This window comes from Hippoglossus stenolepis, chromosome 12 (genome assembly GCF_022539355.2).
Source record: "Hippoglossus stenolepis isolate QCI-W04-F060 chromosome 12, HSTE1.2, whole genome shotgun sequence".
In the NCBI taxonomy this organism is placed as follows: Eukaryota; Metazoa; Chordata; class Actinopteri; order Pleuronectiformes; family Pleuronectidae; genus Hippoglossus; species Hippoglossus stenolepis.
This window is the reverse complement of record NC_061494.1, coordinates 6,686,864-6,704,715: the sequence shown is the minus strand read 5'-3', so window position 1 is coordinate 6,704,715 and position 17,852 is coordinate 6,686,864. Positions and strand designations below refer to the sequence as shown.

The 17,852-nt window shown below is 42.3% G+C and overlaps 2 protein-coding genes across 3 annotated transcripts; one reads left to right on the top strand and one right to left on the bottom strand.

Moving 5' to 3' along the window:
• The first annotated feature begins 348 nt into the window (after positions 1 to 348).
• pcbd1 (pterin-4 alpha-carbinolamine dehydratase/dimerization cofactor of hepatocyte nuclear factor 1 alpha) lies at positions 349 to 3,264 on the top strand. The gene is made up of 4 exons (XM_035172539.2): positions 349 to 501; positions 1,212 to 1,346; positions 1,427 to 1,507; positions 2,752 to 3,264. Exons 1-4 carry the CDS (start codon positions 499 to 501, stop codon positions 2,842 to 2,844), a joined length of 312 nt encoding a protein of 103 aa, XP_035028430.1. The 5' UTR covers positions 349 to 498; the 3' UTR covers positions 2,845 to 3,264.
• An 886-nt stretch (positions 3,265 to 4,150) lies between these two features.
• On the bottom strand, positions 4,151 to 17,549 carry sgpl1 (sphingosine-1-phosphate lyase 1). 2 transcript variants are annotated; one of them, XM_035172538.2, is made up of 14 exons: positions 17,285 to 17,549; positions 13,485 to 13,650; positions 12,869 to 12,936; positions 11,874 to 12,021; positions 10,923 to 11,002; positions 10,563 to 10,691; positions 9,917 to 10,005; positions 9,702 to 9,810; positions 9,525 to 9,623; positions 9,288 to 9,434; positions 8,830 to 9,068; positions 8,579 to 8,725; positions 8,359 to 8,479; positions 4,151 to 6,997 (listed from the first exon to the last, which is right to left on the bottom strand). In XM_035172538.2, exons 1-14 carry the CDS (start codon positions 17,294 to 17,296, stop codon positions 6,854 to 6,856), a joined length of 1,698 nt encoding a protein of 565 aa, XP_035028429.2. In that variant the 5' UTR covers positions 17,297 to 17,549; the 3' UTR covers positions 4,151 to 6,853. The 2 variants fall into 2 exon arrangements, with proteins under 2 accessions (XP_035028429.2, XP_047198304.1); XM_047342348.1 differs by lacking the exon at positions 17,285 to 17,549 and adding an exon at positions 14,082 to 14,255.
• Between the last annotated feature and the right edge of the window lie 303 nt (positions 17,550 to 17,852).

Genomic DNA, 17,852 nt, shown 5'->3' with positions numbered 1-17,852 from the left:
ATGAGACAGATGAGTTCACCGGGCCAATCTCTCAGGAGCACCTCATTAACCTTTGACATGAACTCTGCTGGAGAGCAGCGCTCACTTTTAAATCTGCTGTCCTGCTAAACAGAGACATTCATTTTATAGTGGACTATGACTGGGAAGTTTAAGTTCATGTGTACGCACAATATGAGATAGATTGTTAAAGAGGTGTCTTTATCCTTTCATACACAAAGGCCAGTGCAACTGTGTGTTGACTGCTGCTACAGCAGCTGGCCTCAGGCAGACCTTGTGCAACAGTTTATGATTAAACCCATGTTGACAAGTGGCGGTGCGGCCAATCAGCAGGGAGGATTTCTGTTCAGGCTTCTGCAGGGGCAGCTAAGAAGGACCCACAGCTCATATGTGGGATGGTTTCATTCCAGTGGCTCTCAGTGTCTGCCACAGCCGATTTACCTCTGTGCAACCAGGGAGCTGAACCCGAACCCCCTCTGTGCATGACAACACTCTGCAAACATGGTGAGTACACAAACAGCACCGTGCGTCACACCTGCTACACACACACACTGACCCACCAACCTGTTGATATCTACTTCATCTGATATTCTGAAACTACACCACATCATGTTTTATTGCAGACTGAGGAAAATATCTTCCTTTTCATATGTTTGTAATTATGATGTTGCATAACTAAGAATGACATAAGCACATTTTCCTGTGTCTGGAGCCACTGGTTGTGCGATGAATAGATGAGGATTAGTGGTCCTCGTGTGTGTGTGTGTGTGTGTCTGTGTGTGTGTTGCCCATTCGCTCCACAGATGAAGCAGATTAGAGCGTTGCTATGATACGTGTTGATGTCACTGCTCTGTTCCAGGCTGTGGTCATGTCGTCCGCGTGACCGCTCATCTGGGGGAAAGATCCTTCTTCATTCTACAATACAGTCATGTAAATGTTGTGCGATGCTGTCAGTGCGGCCGGGGTCATGGAGGCTGAATGAATTGACCTCAAAAACATGTGACCCTGCATCATGAGTCGAGCCTTTACAAGCTGAAAGACCAAAAAGGGATCCCCACCCCCTCCCAGCACCTCCCACCCACACATACCTTTGAACCAGGAATGCAGACTCTCATTGTTTCCAGATGGGACCCAGTGCAACCAATCACAGTTTGTGTTTGTGAACTGCCCCTCTAAAATCTGCTCTACTTGTTGCCTCTGCTCTGTCCCACCAGGCTGGTAAGATCCAGAGTCTGACTGAAGAGGAGAGGACCCACCTACTGCCCCTGCTGCGCAACGCTCAGTGGGTGGAGGTGGTGGGGGGGCGGGACGCCATCTACAAAGAGTTTGTGTTCAAAGACTTCAATCAGGTTTGTAATGTGCCATTTCTCATAGGCTAGTGCCTAACTCAATAAACATGAATTCAGGACATGATGTTCCTTCCTTTCAGGCGTTTGGCTTCATGTCCAGAGTGGCTCTACAAGCAGAGAAGATGGATCATCATCCTGAGTGGTTCAATGTCTATAACAAGGTATAAAAGACGGTTTCTGTATCTATTTTAAGATTTCTTTACTGGTTGTTGAAGCACTTCACGGTTGCATATACTCACAGGTATATGAGCCAGTTCAGCTCCTCAGGTCCTCTGATATGAATCAGGTAGTTGTGCAAGACAAGACGTTAGTGAGGCAGCTTTGAGTTTTTAAACACTCTAGCTGGGAAATTGAGAGCAGCTGGAAGTGTTGAAATATTAAATTCAAGCTTCAAACCTATCCCTTTAAGAGGGCTTTTGATTAAGATTGGTCTGTAGTGATTATTTTAGTGCATCTTTACTTTAAATTGTGTCTGTCCCTATTATGAGTATATGTAGAGATAAACCCAGCACTGTGATCATGTGCCAGAGCTTCAAATTCATAATGTGATCTAGATTTATCTGCAGAAATGAAGAACATGGATGACAAAGATGATCCTGCCATCACCACATAACAAAGCCTAATAACTGAAATTCACTAATTCAACTACGTTTCGCTGTCACAGAACCTAAAAGGTCTCTCGTTTGTATGATCATATTCTAACATCTCTTCAGGAAAGTGTCAGCCTTGTGCAAAGCAGTTCTCCTTCCAAATGTAAGCTTCTTTTATCTAAAGCAGGAAATCAGACTCACTGAAGCTGCAGGTCCAACTAAATGACTATGTGGAGTCGGACAGGACTTAATGACATTTTGAAGTTAGTTGTTTTGGTGGTCTTTGTAGCAGAGTAGAGCATTCAGGAGCTAAAAAGAGCCAAAACGGAGCTAAAAGAAGCGTGAACACATGAAGTCAGGTGACCAGAAACACTAAGACAGGGGTCAGGACCACAAAGCGAGATCAGTGTATTAACTAGTTAATTCAAGTTTTCTGGTCGGGTTTGCTCTGCCTTCAGATAATATTTCCCTCCCTGTGACATTGTGTTGCCTGGAGAAACAGTTACATCTAAATTTTTTCTTCTTCATATGCACCACTGCTAAAGCAAAAAAGCTCACTTTTTATAGTTATACTTTGAACAATATTTAACCCTTTGAAAAAGTGAGGCCAGTGACTAGTTGATAATCTAGAAATGTGATTTTGACTCTTTTTTGATTTTAAGATATTTCCAGATGATCACATTAGTCTCTACTGTGCTGGTCGGATTAACACTTCCAACATAATCAACATAAAGCAAAACCCCTCAGCTATTCACACAAAGGAAAACAGCTTGTAATATTCACAGGTGACCCACCTCTCTCCTCTGTTCCCTCAGGTCCAGATCACTCTGAGCACACATGACTGTGGAGGCTTGTCCCAGCGTGACATCACAATGGCCACCTTCATCGACCAAGCGTCTATGATGTGACCGACAGACTTCAGTCATTTTAAGAGTGAAAGCTGAAGAGGAGGAAGTCACCTGCAAAACCCTCAGAATATGAAGCAGTTACTTTCACTTCATTGTGAGCCACGTAGCCTTCTGCAAAGGGTCCAATGTGTTTTTGAAAATATGCTGTTGTTGTTGCACATGGTGAAAAGGAGATTATTGGCCAAAGAAAATAGTAAGAGTATGTTTACACGTTCAAGTCTAAAAGTTCCAAGTAACAACCATTCCAGTTGTAATTACAAATAACATTCACAATGGTGTATGTGTCCCTTTGTCACTTCATGTGTCTTGTGTGCCTTTTTGTACTTAAATGTCAGTAAAAATCATATTCTGTTGTCTTGTTGCTAAGAAATGACCAAAAAATGATCTTCTCAGACTGAATGAATTTGACTGGAAACACAACTGTGTCTGTGTTAACCATTAATCTGTGTTTGCTGTGAATCATTTGCTGCGAGAAACCATCAGCTGCTTCCTATTAATAGATTCATGCTGACTTAAAGAGAGACTTGTTGAAATCCTTTAAACCTCATACATTCAGAAACATACGTGTAGTGACACACAGCCGGGGACACAAGTCTTAAAGTGGCAGCCAAAGCTGATAATAGAGGGTAATAAATGCTTGATACCGGTATATCAGCTCATATAGTCTATCCATAATCCTTTTAATAAATAACTAAAAAAACAAACACCAGAAGTAGAGTGCATGCCTCCGCCGAGGCCTGATGGTCCCCCTAAATTCAACCAAGCTGCACCAAATTTCACACACTCATCGACAGTTCCCTCAATGAGCCGGATCCATGAATTACTCCCTGGGAAATGCTCAAACTTTTGAGAAACGCCCCATCACACAATGTTAGATTAAGAGAGAAACCATTATTCCTGGATTGCGTGCCAAAATTGAATGGGTTCTTCCCTGACCCACATCGCATCCTTCTACCAGGTTTCGTTGTAATCTGTCAAGTAGTTGTTGCACAATCTCACTTTCAAGCGATAGAGGTGAAAACATAACCAACCAAATATATAGGACTTATTAGCACTGATTAGGAAAATAATTAGATTTTTCTGCATTGTTTATTTTCCATATCGTTGCATGTCAGAAAAGAAACGCTGATACCGATGACAGTGAATGGCTCATGATTAGAGAGAAAAACTGCTGAGAGGTCATGAGAGGTTAATGCTTATGATCACTACATCATATCACCAAAGTACAAGAGTTGTTTTCTGTTCAGACTTTTAGACTTTTTCTGTACTGGAGAGGAATCTCTGATAATTACTGCTCACACAGGAATTTTCATTAAAAGTTTTTATTTAAAAGAGATTTCTTGGCCATTCAATCATCACACATGTTGTCTCCAAAGCAAACAGGATGAGTCATTGCTGGAAAAGCCCTTGTTTTATTTGCACAGGCATAAGTTTCCACATCCTGTCACAGGCTGCAGTATTAAAGGATGAATGGATGGATAGTACGAGCTACAACCGTTAGTGGGGGTGTTACGGTCTGTCTTCTGTCATCAGTCTTACAACCAGGCAATTGACTAAAAGATGGAGGGAAAAAAAATCCCTGCACATGTAATAACCTACATACATTCATATCTCATGTCTTTTATAACCGCTCTGTAAGTAAAAACAGTTTCACGAAGAAAAAAAAAAACAACTCACAAATTAAGTGTCTAATAAACACAAATGGTTAAATTACACCAACAAGGTTGACATGCCACCATTCAACACTATGCTTCTGATAATGCATCTCTTCAACATTAATAGTGGAGCATTACCCTTCGTTTCTAATTCATAACAAATTTAAAAGTTACGTATTGCACAAACATGGAAGTAATTTCATGGAAACACAATTTCAACAAGCAATATTAGGAAAGCACATGAAATAAAGACAAGCTCCTTTTGGTGTGACAGTATGCTTTGTTAGGTTATTAGCCTGTAAGTGAAGGTGTACATTTTTACCACAGTATATATATCCACATTCATACAGAGACCTCCGTCACAGGGGATATCTGTTTGCTTTACGTATGAGGACAGGTGCATCTCACATTAGAATATCGTGAAATCGTTGAATATTTTTGTCAGTTATTATAACAAAGTGAAGATTTTAATATATATCCTGCACTCATAACACAAACTAAAATGTTTCAATCTTTTTCTTATTTTAATATTGATGATTATGGCCTATAGCTGTGTTCAAGTAAATTGACATCCTGTACGAGGAGTGTGAGCTGAAAGGGCTGACGTATCGACGCATATTCATGGAAATTTGACTGGAAGACAAAAGTGTTGAGGAAAACGCGCACAAACAACAGGGATGACTGCAGCCTTGAGAAGATTGTCAAGCAAACCCTAATGAAGAAGTTGGGAGATCTTCACAAGGAGTGGACTGAGTCAGTGCATCCAGAGACAACACGCACAGACATCGCAAGACTTTCACATTCCCAGTGTCAAGACACTCCTGGACCAGAGACAACGTCAGGAGCGTCACACCTGGGCTGAGGAGAAAAAGCCTTAATGGTTTAAACTCCTCATTTCAGGTGCCACCGTGCACTGCTGCAGTAATTCGTGGTAAGGGAGCTCCGACAAAGTATTGAGTGTATTATTGAACATACTTTAAAGAAGTTGGACATTTCTGGATTGTAAATGCCTTTTTTGATTGATCTTAAGAAATATTTGAATATATTTAGGTACTTAATTACATTTTCATGACTTTAAACCATAATCAAAACATCGAAATCAAAACACAAAAAGTGTGTCTAATAAATCTAGAACACATGAAAGTTTCACTGAAAACAAAAATGTTTTACTTTTCCACGACATTCTAATTTTTTAGATGCACCCGTGTATTTAAGAACACTTTATTAAATGCCTGAACATTCTGAAGCTCCTGTTAGATTAATGGAAAAAACAGTGGCCCTGTTAGAATGTGTTTCAGTGGATGAATCATTTGCATTAAGTAGAAACTGAGGTAGATTGAATTAGGAGACAAATGATTAAAACAATGCAGCACACAGGCACACTACTGATTATTACTACTACTGCTAATTGATAATAAACAGTGGACCATGGCCTTCAATCCAGTCTGATAAAAGATTTTAACTTTCATTCATTTCCTTTACAAGCCAACTGCTGTGAGGAAGTCTGAGAACAATTAATAATAACATAAGTGGCTGATGTTTTCCTGCTGTGGTTATTACTTTCCCCTTATTTCAATTTAACACACATCCTTTTGAATATTGCATAATGACATTAAAAGCTCCAACTATCGAAATCTGGACTTAAAACAAAAACCATGTCTGCATGCAAAGTGCTAACGAACGTGGATAAACATGATTACAGACGACCATCGCATCTGAGACCTGTCGATTCAAGTGACACATTCCCCTGATATGCTCTTGTCAGGGGCATTGCAGTGCTTTTCTCATATGAATGCTATTTTCCAGAGATAATGCGATGATGACAACCAAAAGCCTGAGTCATACCTCCACATGCAGAGCCAGTCTAGAGCAGTGCATCAGATGTCACGCTAGAGGGCAGCACAGCGTTTCTAACAAGCTTTCAGTGGCCTCTGTTTTTGCTGAGTCATCACAGATTTTTGAAGCAGTGAGGGTGAGCTGAAATGTTCTGGAATTTGTAATAAAAACTGAATGGTTTCATGATGAAATCACTGTAGATTGTGAGAGATAGATGCATTTAACAAAAGTTACAATTGAAATGAGTATTAAAAACATAAAACAACTCACTCTTCAACAACATTGAGTTAATCAAGTAAAATGACTAAAACGTGTTTGGAATCTGTCACTTCTCTGTGCTGTTAACGCACAGTGTTACAAGCGATTTCCCCCAAATGAAGATGGCTTGTGCTTCACAGATGTTTACAGATGTTTTCATGTGTTGTAGGTGTGCAAGATAAGGCAACTGTTGAGTGATTAACTCTGAGCTCTGGGGGAAAGGCGTGCATGCAGTCGGGCATCGAGGGCCCGATCCTGTTTCAGTGAGCTTTGCCGTTGCCGTTCATGTGGCTGGTGTTTGTCTTGGGCACCTCTGTGCTGTAGAGACAGTCGAGGAAGCCCTGGGAGATCTCTGTCACCATGGATCTGTCTGGGATGGACTGGGCCATGCCATAGATCGCTCCCTGAAACGGCAGGAGGACAAGACTGAGCTCACAAGTGCACAGTTTAGATAACAGTAGATAATCCTGGTCTAGGTGTGGAACTGCAGTCCTCATGGTGCCTCAGGGTTTGTAAACATGAAGTATAATATTGCCTTTGAGGGAGTGAGTTAGCTGTGGGCTACAACACGACACCCAACTTGTTTACATATTGTCAAGTGCAAAGCAGCAGAACTATGCTGAATTACTGTAGATCTTTATGTCTGCAGTAATAGACATAGATGTGCAGACATGGATGTACAGTTTGAGAGGATTTATGGACATTAAGTTTCGAGGGATATTCAAGATGATGATATTCTCAGAAAGTGTAGGTCACCGTTAGTCAAGAAAAAACAAGGGAAAACAGAGTTTCTTCCTAAAACAAGACACTCTTTGTTTTATGGAAGAAAAACCTGGTTTATGTGAACTTAAATGAGGGAAAACAGTTTTTTTGGTGCAGGACTTTACGCTGCATGGGGTTTGTTTTTATTTCTGATATTCAGTTGAAGGTATTGTTTCATTCAGTGTTGCGCTCCAAACAAACTGGAAGGCACAATGCAGGTTTGTGTCTCTAGGGTGGAGTTTCCACTCCATTTAAAACTGACACCCCACAACAACACATGCACATGGTGGCTTGTGCAGCAGAACACGTAATTCGGCTTTTACAAACAGCTACAGTTTAAGTTTGGCCTCATTGATACTGTAGATGTGAAAGGTTAAACACAAACGAAAGAATATTCTCTAATTTGGGTTCAGTCCAGTTCTACAGTCAAAAGAACGCATTTTTTGAACTGTAGAACTAGAAACTGTATTTTACATTGACAGTAGGTATGAATTTGTCCACCATGTGACACACCTATACACCCATAAAGAGTGTATCTCTTGGCCTAATTTTCTCATCAGATAATAGCCGATGTGCTCATAGATTATCGTTATAAATTTGGTAAATGTTAACCAGCTCTGACAGAGAGCTAAACAGGGTAATAATTAAATACCAATGTACTAAACATACACTCAAATGTGCACCATATCAAATACTCTGCTACTGTTGAATGAAATCCAATACAACTGCTCTGCACCTACAACACCTAAAGTATTCAGTTGTCGACAATCACTGAGATGTTAATTCAGTTTTAGCTCTAAGGTAAGTTAGTAATTTTTTTGTGAAAATTATATTCTAACATTCTGACTCCCTCATGTATGTCAACAGGAAGGCCTAAAAAAAAGAAAATCAGAAACCCCTTTCAATATAATATAATTCACACATTTCTGACAATGTCAACAACAAATGAACATTATCAACTTTGGATCTAAATTGGTCGTGTGTGGAATCAGAGATATCTCACCATTCCTGTGGTTTTCTCTTTGGGGTTCTTCATGATGATGGCGACCTGCTCTTTGACTTCACGAATAAAATTATCTGCGACCTCCCCCTTTGTGTGTAGAACTGTGCAACAAATGTGGATACTGGGAAAGATGAGGACGTACAGTTGTTAGTTGTTACTAGTGAATGTATTTATCACACCAATAAATCTGAAAAATTACTATCATTTGTTTTACATGTACCTGGATGGGTACTGCAGTGTGTTCAGATTCCAGCCCTTCAACGTCAGTGCGTTAGACAGACGAAAGATATCAAAAACATCCGAGCCTATCGCCACCACTGACACCTCTGGGTCCCCAAACACAAACACGCCGTTTATCTTGCAGATTCTGTCCAGATGAAAAAATTGTTTTTTCGTAAATGATAAAAAAACGTGATAAAGATGAATCATGGTTGAAGAATTTCTTGTATTGTGTCGATCTGAGCGTCTTACTCTGTTTTGATTTTGCGAGCTGTGCTGATGATTTTCTTGGTGGCGTCTATGTATCCATTCTCTCCAATGTGCATCATGGTCGCCCAGCAGGCGGCGATGATGCCTCCTGGCCTGGAGCCCGCTATCGAGGGCGAGGCGTAGATTCCCCCCTGCCAGTCTGGAGCTACGAAGTACTGGTAATGGCGGTACTTTTTATCGCTGTACAGGATCACTGAGGAACCTTTAGGGGCGTAGCCATACTGGAGAGAAAGGTCACACACACGTATATACACAATGCAGCATTAAAATAACTACAGAAAATATGGCTTGGAGCCAAGGAGATTAAACATAACTTCAATGACTACTGAATTACACATGGTACAATGTCTACATCCAGAGTTTGTTAGAAGATATCATAATCTTTTTTAAATAAAATCTTTTTATTAGTTTTAAAACAGGAATAAAGAGCCACTCCTTACCTTGTGGGTGTCTGCAGAAATGCTGGTAACACCCTTTACCCTGAAGTCGAATGGGGCGAGAGGATAACCAGCCTTGGCCATGAAGACAATGAGGAAACCTCCGAGACATGCGTCCACATGCAGCGGGAGGTTGTAGCGTTCGGCCAGCTGCAAAACAGCGAGGGAAAGCGTCAAGAGATGCGATTTCCCTTTTTTCAGTTTGAAGCCCATTCAGAGGGAACACGTTTCACTTCTGACCTTGGCTACTTCCTCAACGGGATCCATGATTCCATGAGGAAACTGCGGTGCTGAGCACACGAGCATAGCCGTGTTCTTGTTGATGGCTCTCTTCATGGCCTTGAAAGAGAAGGAACAATAAGGGAGGAACTGGTGTCTAAGAATAGCACGGCGTCTGTTTCAATGCTGTTTTCTCACCTTCACGTCTACTTTCATTGTTTTATTGTCGAGGGGAACGTGAACCAGCTTCATCCCAAAGTAATGTGCCGCTTTGTTAAAGGCTGCGTGGACGCTCACAGGTGCAATGCTGCAGAGGTTTGATCAAAACAGGAAAATACTATTAGAACTTCTGTGGGAAATACAGTTGAAAGCAAGCCTCGACACAGGCCAGTAACTGATACAGCTCATCTTACATTTCAGGGTATTTGACACCTCGCTCATACGCCATGTCTCTGTACGCCTTGCAGGCCATCAGTATGCTCTCAGTTCCCCCTGAAGTGACCTGAACAAAGCAGAGGTAAATATATGTTAAATGTAGTCCATGTTTCTCCATTTAGAGGTAACTGGCTTGTGCATTTTGGCAGTATATAAGCGGTGTCTCAATTCAGAGGCTGCATCTTTCTTTGGCTGCATTTGAAGACTGACTGCTTCACAGCAGCGCGACTAGGCTGTCCCTGAATCAAAGGCTCCAACAGGTAGACCCTTCCCGGCCCAGCCTATCCCAGGATTCAAAGCGCTTTGGTGACAAACCATTTTTCAAAGAGGTAATGGCACCGGTAAGCAATGATATGTGTGATGCTTAAGTATCACACCTCAACTCAACCTAACAGCTAATGGTACACATGTTAAAAAACCAAGGTGCTGTAAAACTTCCTCGTCATGTCCTACTTTAGCTCTGTTGCTAGCCAACAGCAATGAGGGCGGGAAGAGCTAGTGAAGTCCTCTTTAGAGCAGACCGCCTCGGCCTTTGTGGCCCACTAAGACTACCTCCAGGTAGACAGCGTACTCCAGAGGATGCAGCCCCTGAATTGAGACACAGCTTTCTGCGTTGTGACTTACAGTGCCACAGGAGTCAGGTCCGCCCTGGAAAAGCGCGCAGGCCATTCTAACAACCTCGGCCTCCATCTTTCTAACACCTGGAAATATGTCTGGGTGAAGTGGATTGCTCCATGCAAAATCTCCATATACCTTGAAGCAAAAGAAAAAATACACAGGTTTGCATAAAGTCCAAATATTTACAGACACAAACGAGGGTGGCAGTAATTTCAGGGACAAACAGGAGTCGTTTATTACTTATTATTTAAAAAAAAAAAACACTTTGCCCTGCTAACTGTAACCAACACCAGTGTTTTCAGATTTGACCCTCAGTATTCAGGCTTCAGAATGTCAAAGTCCAGAGAGAAATACAAAGATGCAAACCTTCACCAGGAGTTTGGTCAGGGTTTCATCGCCCCAGTACACTGCCCCCGAAACACATCCTTTCTCCCACGGCACGTCATCTGCAACGACACACAGTCTGTTCAGAAATCACTGGGTTTCTTAATACTCAGTAACTACAATGAACAAAGCAAAAGGAATATTTAAACAAGTCTGGAATCATATCTTCCTGTTTATCAGGGGTCGACTGTAGTAACAGATTGTGAGGACATTCATGTTAGATAGAATTATCTAAAATAAGGTTATGGGCGCTTTTGTGGGCTGTCGAAAATGGTGTTATTGTCCATTTTGTGTGTTTTATTTGTTTGTTTGTGTTGCACTGCTTTCCTTCCATTTTCCGGGCATGTATGTTTGAAAAGAATATTTGTTTATTTTTGATAATGTGAGTAATTCATAAGTCATATGAATGGAAGCTGACTGGGAAGAATATCAATAAAACTTCCATCCAGCCATCTATACCCCTTATCCTGAAGCTGGAGCCAATCCCAGCTGAAATGAGCCGAGAGGTGGGGTACACCCTGGACAGGTCGCCAGCGTATCGCAGGGCCAAACATACAGAGACCAACAACCATTCACATTTACATCTACGGTCAAATTAAAGTCTCCAATCAGCATGTCTTTGGACTGTGGGAGGAAGCTGACATCTGGAGAAAACCCACACAAAACACGGGGGAAACATGTAAATTCCACACAAAAAGGATTTGAACCAGGAACCTTCTTGCAACATAGCTGCCCCAATAAAAACTTAAATGACAAAACAAATCACTGGTTTTCTCAAAAACGTTCAGATGAGATTGACCTTCTGAACACTGGCATCTAAAAAAATCTCCTCCTCCTTCAAATTGGCACAAGAACAGATGAGAAACTCTTCGGGGACTCGGCTCTGAAGTTAATGAACCATCAGGCAAAGCCCGGGAAAGAGCGAGGACTTACTCAGAGTCTCGTACTCTCTGATTTTGTCCAGCACTTGGCTCTGAGAGAGGCCTTTGGACGGCAACTGTTTGGTGTAGCTCATCCCGTTCTTCAAAGTGCACAGGCTGGCAGACATGTCGTCCAAAGCCTTGTTCAGCTGACCCTGAATCTGTCACAGAGAGAAGAGGGCAGAGTTAGTTCAACTTTAGTCCCTGTAAGGTCCCATTTTGTGAGTTGTGAGGTTGTTGTGTGTTCACATGCTTTGAAGTCAGAAAGAAGAAATGGACGCTGGGAAAAAAATGACATGTATTTATGTGTTCAGAGCATTTTAACATCCCATCTCTCTAATGAATGCATAATAACGAAGAGCAAAAAACAGGATTTAGATGTGACAAGCATAAATAATCTAAAATGTGCCATTAATCATAAAACTGTGTCTTGGCTAAAACGTGGTGTTAGGAGCTTGTGAGAGATGGATGTGCAGTTTGCAAGTGACAAAAGTGAAATTTGCCAATTTGACATTGAAAACTACTATTTAGAGCCGAGTGTAAAATTGTTTTATAAGTGATGCCCACAGAAACTTGGCAACCCAACCTTTCGAGTGGCTGATCTGACTTGGTTGTGTTCACATGAATTTTCCCCATTCAGGAAACTAATTTTTCAGATTCTACGACGCCACCTGAATGCAGCATTCAAGAAACACTAAAGAACGTGAAAGAATAGAAGTGAAGTGAGTGTATCTCAGACTGAGCGTGACAACGTGTCCACCGTGCTATCAACACAATTTTTTGATAGCCTGAAATTGAGTTCTTCACTGCTGACATAATGACCAGTAGTAACCGAGTGTTATCACCAGTGTGTGATAAAGTGTGCCAAAGGTCTAACACTACCCAGCACCTTCCCTCCCCCCCTGCCTGCTGCAAACACTCATCCCAGAGTGACTCATAAAGACGGAGACAGAGTCAGTGCACATCTGCTGGGGGAAAAGGAGGAACGGACGAGCCACTGATACTCACCGTTCCGCCAACGAAGGGTATTTTTCTGATGAGTCGAAAGCACTTCTTCTTGATTCGCGACACAAGACCTATCACACACAAAAAAAGGCAAATAAGCAGCTGTGCTGAAACACACGCAACCACAGATATTAATCAGCTGACTGTAAGCTGTAACCACAAGTCGTGACAAGGAGAAGTGCATTGACACATTTTATTCTGCCCTGACACACATGCAGCTAGTTCCCTCCGCTCTGACCAAAGCTCCGTTGCTAAGAGCTGAAGTGCAATGGGTGGAGCCGGCCTCGTTGCCGAGGAATTCAACTATTGATCCACTGATAGCGGATCGAGAAAGTCTTGTTGATTGAGGATATTTCTCAGTCACGCATACTAGAGGAACAAGTACAGTAGCAGAGGAAAACTTTAACTAAAAGGTTTTCATGGAAAAAAAGTATTTACTTAAGTGCTCAGACATCAGAGGTTAAATCTGATGTCAACAGTGCAGTGAATGTGACTGCAAATTACAGTATGACTCAGAAAGCCTCGTGAACATGGTCTCTGTAGCTTGAGGAGATTGTTGTCTCCTTTCATGTGTGACTCAGTGAGCAGCAGACCCACTCTGTAGCCGTGTACCACGTACTTTCTTGCTGGAAGAGGAAGCCTCTGACCCAGACAGCTCCCAGCGTGGTGATGACGGTCACCCCGATGATCTGCCACGGCTCCAGGTCGGCGCAGCGCGAGTTGACGTGCCGCCGGCCCTCCTCCAGGTACAGCAGGACCATCTCCTTGTACACCTCCAAGGCACTCTGAACAGAGAGGCACACGTGTGTCACGGTAACTGCAGGCTGCTCCAAAGTGACTGTCACAGTTAAGTTTCACAGGAGAAGTTTGGCCTCTAACAATAAAACCGATCATTCAACATATAGAAAGGATTAAAAAGAAGAAACTATTACTACAAATACATCTGTCACATGTTCTCTCATGTCATTATGGGGAAGTGGACACTGTGTGGATGAAAGTGAGTGATTTTTTGACGCCATCATGACCATTTCTTTTTAAAATTATGCAACAATTCAATTTCAATGATTTTATTGTGAGAAACCTTTGAGACAAGACGCCTGATTCAAGTGTCAGCCTTTCACATGACCCTGTGTATCTCTGAGCAGATATAAGGACGTTTAATTACAGTGATGAAACAGAATGATACTTAACCCCAAACCGAAACCTTGGTACTTACATTGTCAGACATCGTCAGACCTACAGAGCTCAGTTCCCTCCTCACACTAACACAGCCGGCAGCTCTTCAGACCGTCAGGAGAACAGACCGTCGTTCTCCGTTCTCCAGGTGAGAGTGAGATAACGCCCTCAGCTAACTGCTCACTATCACCGGGCTCCTCCCAGAGCTTAAAGCCAGACAACAACACGTGCTGCCAGCCAGCTGAGGGGACGTTTTGCAATCATCTATCATGACCAGACAAGAGAGGAAGTTCGTCTTATGATACACGATAGCTAGGCTGTATTCAGGAAGCCTGATCACCCAATACATGCTGGAATATTTCACAAAGATTGTTTCAGCCTGAGTTTGATCTTACTGAGCCTAAATAGAAAAGACATCTGGATGCTATTTCATAAGTGCAGCTGAATTATCTTTTCATTATCTCTGCACTGTGTGTTTTTTTTACAACACAATAACAGGCAGTTTGATAGCAGCGAGACCTGTTCCTTCCACCTCAGCCACTATCAGATGGAAGAAAGCTTAGGGTTCAAAAGTCGATGTCTTAAGTAATCGCTGTCAGTGCTGCATAACAGCGCAATTACCATTCTTATTCATTTCTAAATAGTGAGATGAGACATGTTTGTGCATAGCAACTTCATTTCATTCAAGCCATCATCCAGTTGCATGATGATTTTATTTTGGTAAATGAATTTGTAATGGAGGGCTGGATGTGAGACACAGGAGTCCACCCCCCATCTGCCCACAATAAAACTGTCATACCAGTGCCTTTGTTTAACGTGTTCTCATACAGGTTTGACAAGATCAGCTGCATAGAGACGAGCACGAAGCATCGGAACATATGCCATTTACCTACAGGAGGGGAGGCCTGACCTGAGTTTTCACAGCAGGAAGTTCCAGGCCTCTTTCTGTTATCCCGCACATTTTCCGTGTCTATGCCGGGCCTCCAGGTTGCACCCACACTTGTCCTGGTCTCAGGAAAACTTAAACCCGTTCCACACAAAAGACCCTCGTAACAGTATTGTCCTGCTCAGTGGACGCCCATTCCTTTGCGCCCCCTCATACAACATTTGGCTATTCTGTAAGGAGAGCTGCTGTTGTCCACAGAGGAGGTCATGTTCTCATGGAAATGTACTGGGTGTGACTGGGAGGTGGCTGCTGCTCCTGGATACATCAGGGGAAAACAGGCGACTAATAGTCAAGGAGAGAGATCATTCAGGAGGGAATAATTATCTTCACCGAGGAGGTTATGTTTACGTCTGCCTTTGTTTGTTAGTTTGCAGGTTTACGCGAAAACTACTGAACCAATTTCCATGAAATTTTGTGGAGGGGTGGAGTATCACCCAAGTAAACTACTGATTACATTTGCTTCTGCACAAAGCCTAATATACTGCAAGTTGTATAAAAGAAGTTCAGACCACACACACAAGAAAAGGGCAAAGAAGATCCAAATTACATAGCATCCAGCTAATAAGGTAATTTTAATGCTATGATTTCCTAAGCAGGTATAAAAGCAAACTAAAGTTAAAAAAAAAAAAGAAAAGTGTGGTACATATATTAATGCTATTGAAATATGTATAATGTATTGTGGCTTGTGATTTAACCATCTTTCTACTTTGTAAAGTTGAGTTGGCTCAAAGACGAAGAATTTCATTACTGGTAATGATCATGAAACTTGAACCGTGAATAAAAGATCAGGTGGTGGATGCAAGAAGTTTATTTTGCTGTCTTTAAAATTGCAGTAATAAATAAATCATGGATCATGATGAAAACAAATCAGGCATATCAAGGGACTGATATTTATGAGTGTGAAAATTGGTGCAGATCCTAATGAAAATCCAATTTAAATGTGGTTTCATAAGTGGACTGCTCATAAGAGGCCTTGTTTGTTTGTTAGTTAGCAGAATTGCACAAAAACTATGGAGCCGATTACCACGAAACGTGTTGGAAGGATGTGGTGTGGGTCAGGAAAGAACCCATAAAACCTTGGTGTAGATTCAGGACTTTCTTACCACTTTCATTAACACTGTGAGATAACATTGTGTTTTTCAGCACTTTCACAGATTTACCAGAGAATACTTCATGGATCTAGATGAAGAAAACAGGCCTCTTTAGGGAACTGATCCGTGGGAAATTCGGTTCTGCCTGATTGAATCTAAAGCTGCTGTTGGAGCATGTGCACTTCTGAGTGCCAGTCTGGTTACAGCCGTCTTGTCTGGAAACGTTTTCTTGAACTGCCGGCAGAGTCTCTTTATCAGGACATGAGTTTCTGCTGACTTTATACCAGGAGGCCAGCCGGAGAAAGTCCACAGAAAGTCCGGAGGCTCTCACTTGGACGACTGCGTTCACACATGTACTGCCTCCAGAGAGACTCCTGGGGATCTCCGGAGTTCAGTGGATGTCTGAAGGCAGCTCCTGACTCATGACATTGTCAGACTGAAGGTTCCTCTTGTATCATCGTGTGTCAGACAACTATTTTTTTCATCTGCTGAGGACGTCTTGTCTACTTATCAACAAAAGTTGATTGTGCGTCAGAAGATGGGGTAAAGGGGACTGTTGATAGAGATTGTAGAGGAAATTTACTCCATAAAACCTACAGAATGAAATCTGCACTACGAGGAACCCAGCTTGATGGAAAGTGGGAGAAATGGACGTTATTCAGGACTGATGGAATCAGCTGATGAAAACTGAGAGAACCTGATGGACTGAAGAAGGTGCAACACCCAGAACACTCGTTTGTTTGATCTGCCTTTTTATAATAAAAAGTTGATTGTGCTGCTTTAGAGGGAAAATCTCACAAAGCACTGAGATCACTGATTTGTATTGAACTTCCTGCTGGTTTGTGTTGAACAGGATCTCTATTTTAAACTGTGAGTGCTGCAATAAACAAAAGGAAGGAGCTGTACTCGTTTCTAAAAGGAAGGTGCTGTCCGCTGCTACACAGAAAACTAACCTATGGTAAATGTAGCGTGAAGCTCCACAGAGGCAGCAGCGTCACTTTCTTGTGTTGTTATTGTGTAAAGTGAAAAGTGTGTGACTCCGGTGGTCAGTGTGGATGTAGGTGAGGTGTTGTAAAGCTGTGGTAACACGGATCAGTGTGTGTGTGTGGACAACATGAGACACTTCACTTCCCTGCTGATAAACATGTCCTCTCCTCTCCCAGCTCCTCTGTCACCTCCTCCCCGTGAGAACAGACCCTCACTCACCCAGTAATCCATGTCGTCGAGCTGAGCTCCGTCAGAAACGTCTGTTTGTCGTGTGCTCCTCGGTGAAGTCACCTCCTGCAGCCCGGAGCCTCCAGTCCTCTCATGCTGCTAACACACACACACACACACACACATATATACACACACATGTACACACACACTAACGCACGCATACACACACACACACAGTGCTAAGCTAACCCGAGCATCCAGGAAGTAGCAGCCAGCGACCGCACGCAGCTGCGCTCCCTCTGCGCATGTGCAGATCTGACAATAACGTGGACAGGGCTCCTGAGGCGAAAGTGTGTTGCTCCATGTGCTGTAGATCTATTGTTTAACAAATCGAAGCGACGCGCGTTTGAACGCTCACAACTGAGTGAGTTAGGAAAGAGTGCTGCGTTCACTGGCTCTTCATAAAGTCAACCACCCCAGACGTGTCAGAGGAGTAAATTAGAATAATAACCAGACAATAACAAATACAGTATAGATTTCTTCAGAACAGTTCACACACACGCACATAAAAAACGAGTCATGTGATGATGACAATCTGCACTTTCAGTGCTGTAAA

Excerpts from the sequence above, each read along its gene's own strand:
- pcbd1 (XM_035172539.2), top strand. Across the intron at positions 1,347-1,426 it reads TGTTCAAAGACTTCAATCAG|GCGTTTGGCTTCATGTCCAG; the intron begins GTTTGTAATGTG and ends CCTTCCTTTCAG. Across the intron at positions 1,508-2,751 it reads GGTTCAATGTCTATAACAAG|GTCCAGATCACTCTGAGCAC; the intron begins GTATAAAAGACG and ends CTGTTCCCTCAG.
- sgpl1 (XM_035172538.2), bottom strand. Across the intron at positions 12,022-12,868 it reads TACCCTTCGTTGGCGGAACG|ATTCAGGGTCAGCTGAACAA; the intron begins GTGAGTATCAGT and ends TCTCTGTGACAG. Across the intron at positions 9,069-9,287 it reads TTTCTGCAGACACCCACAAG|TATGGCTACGCCCCTAAAGG; the intron begins GTAAGGAGTGGC and ends CTTTCTCTCCAG.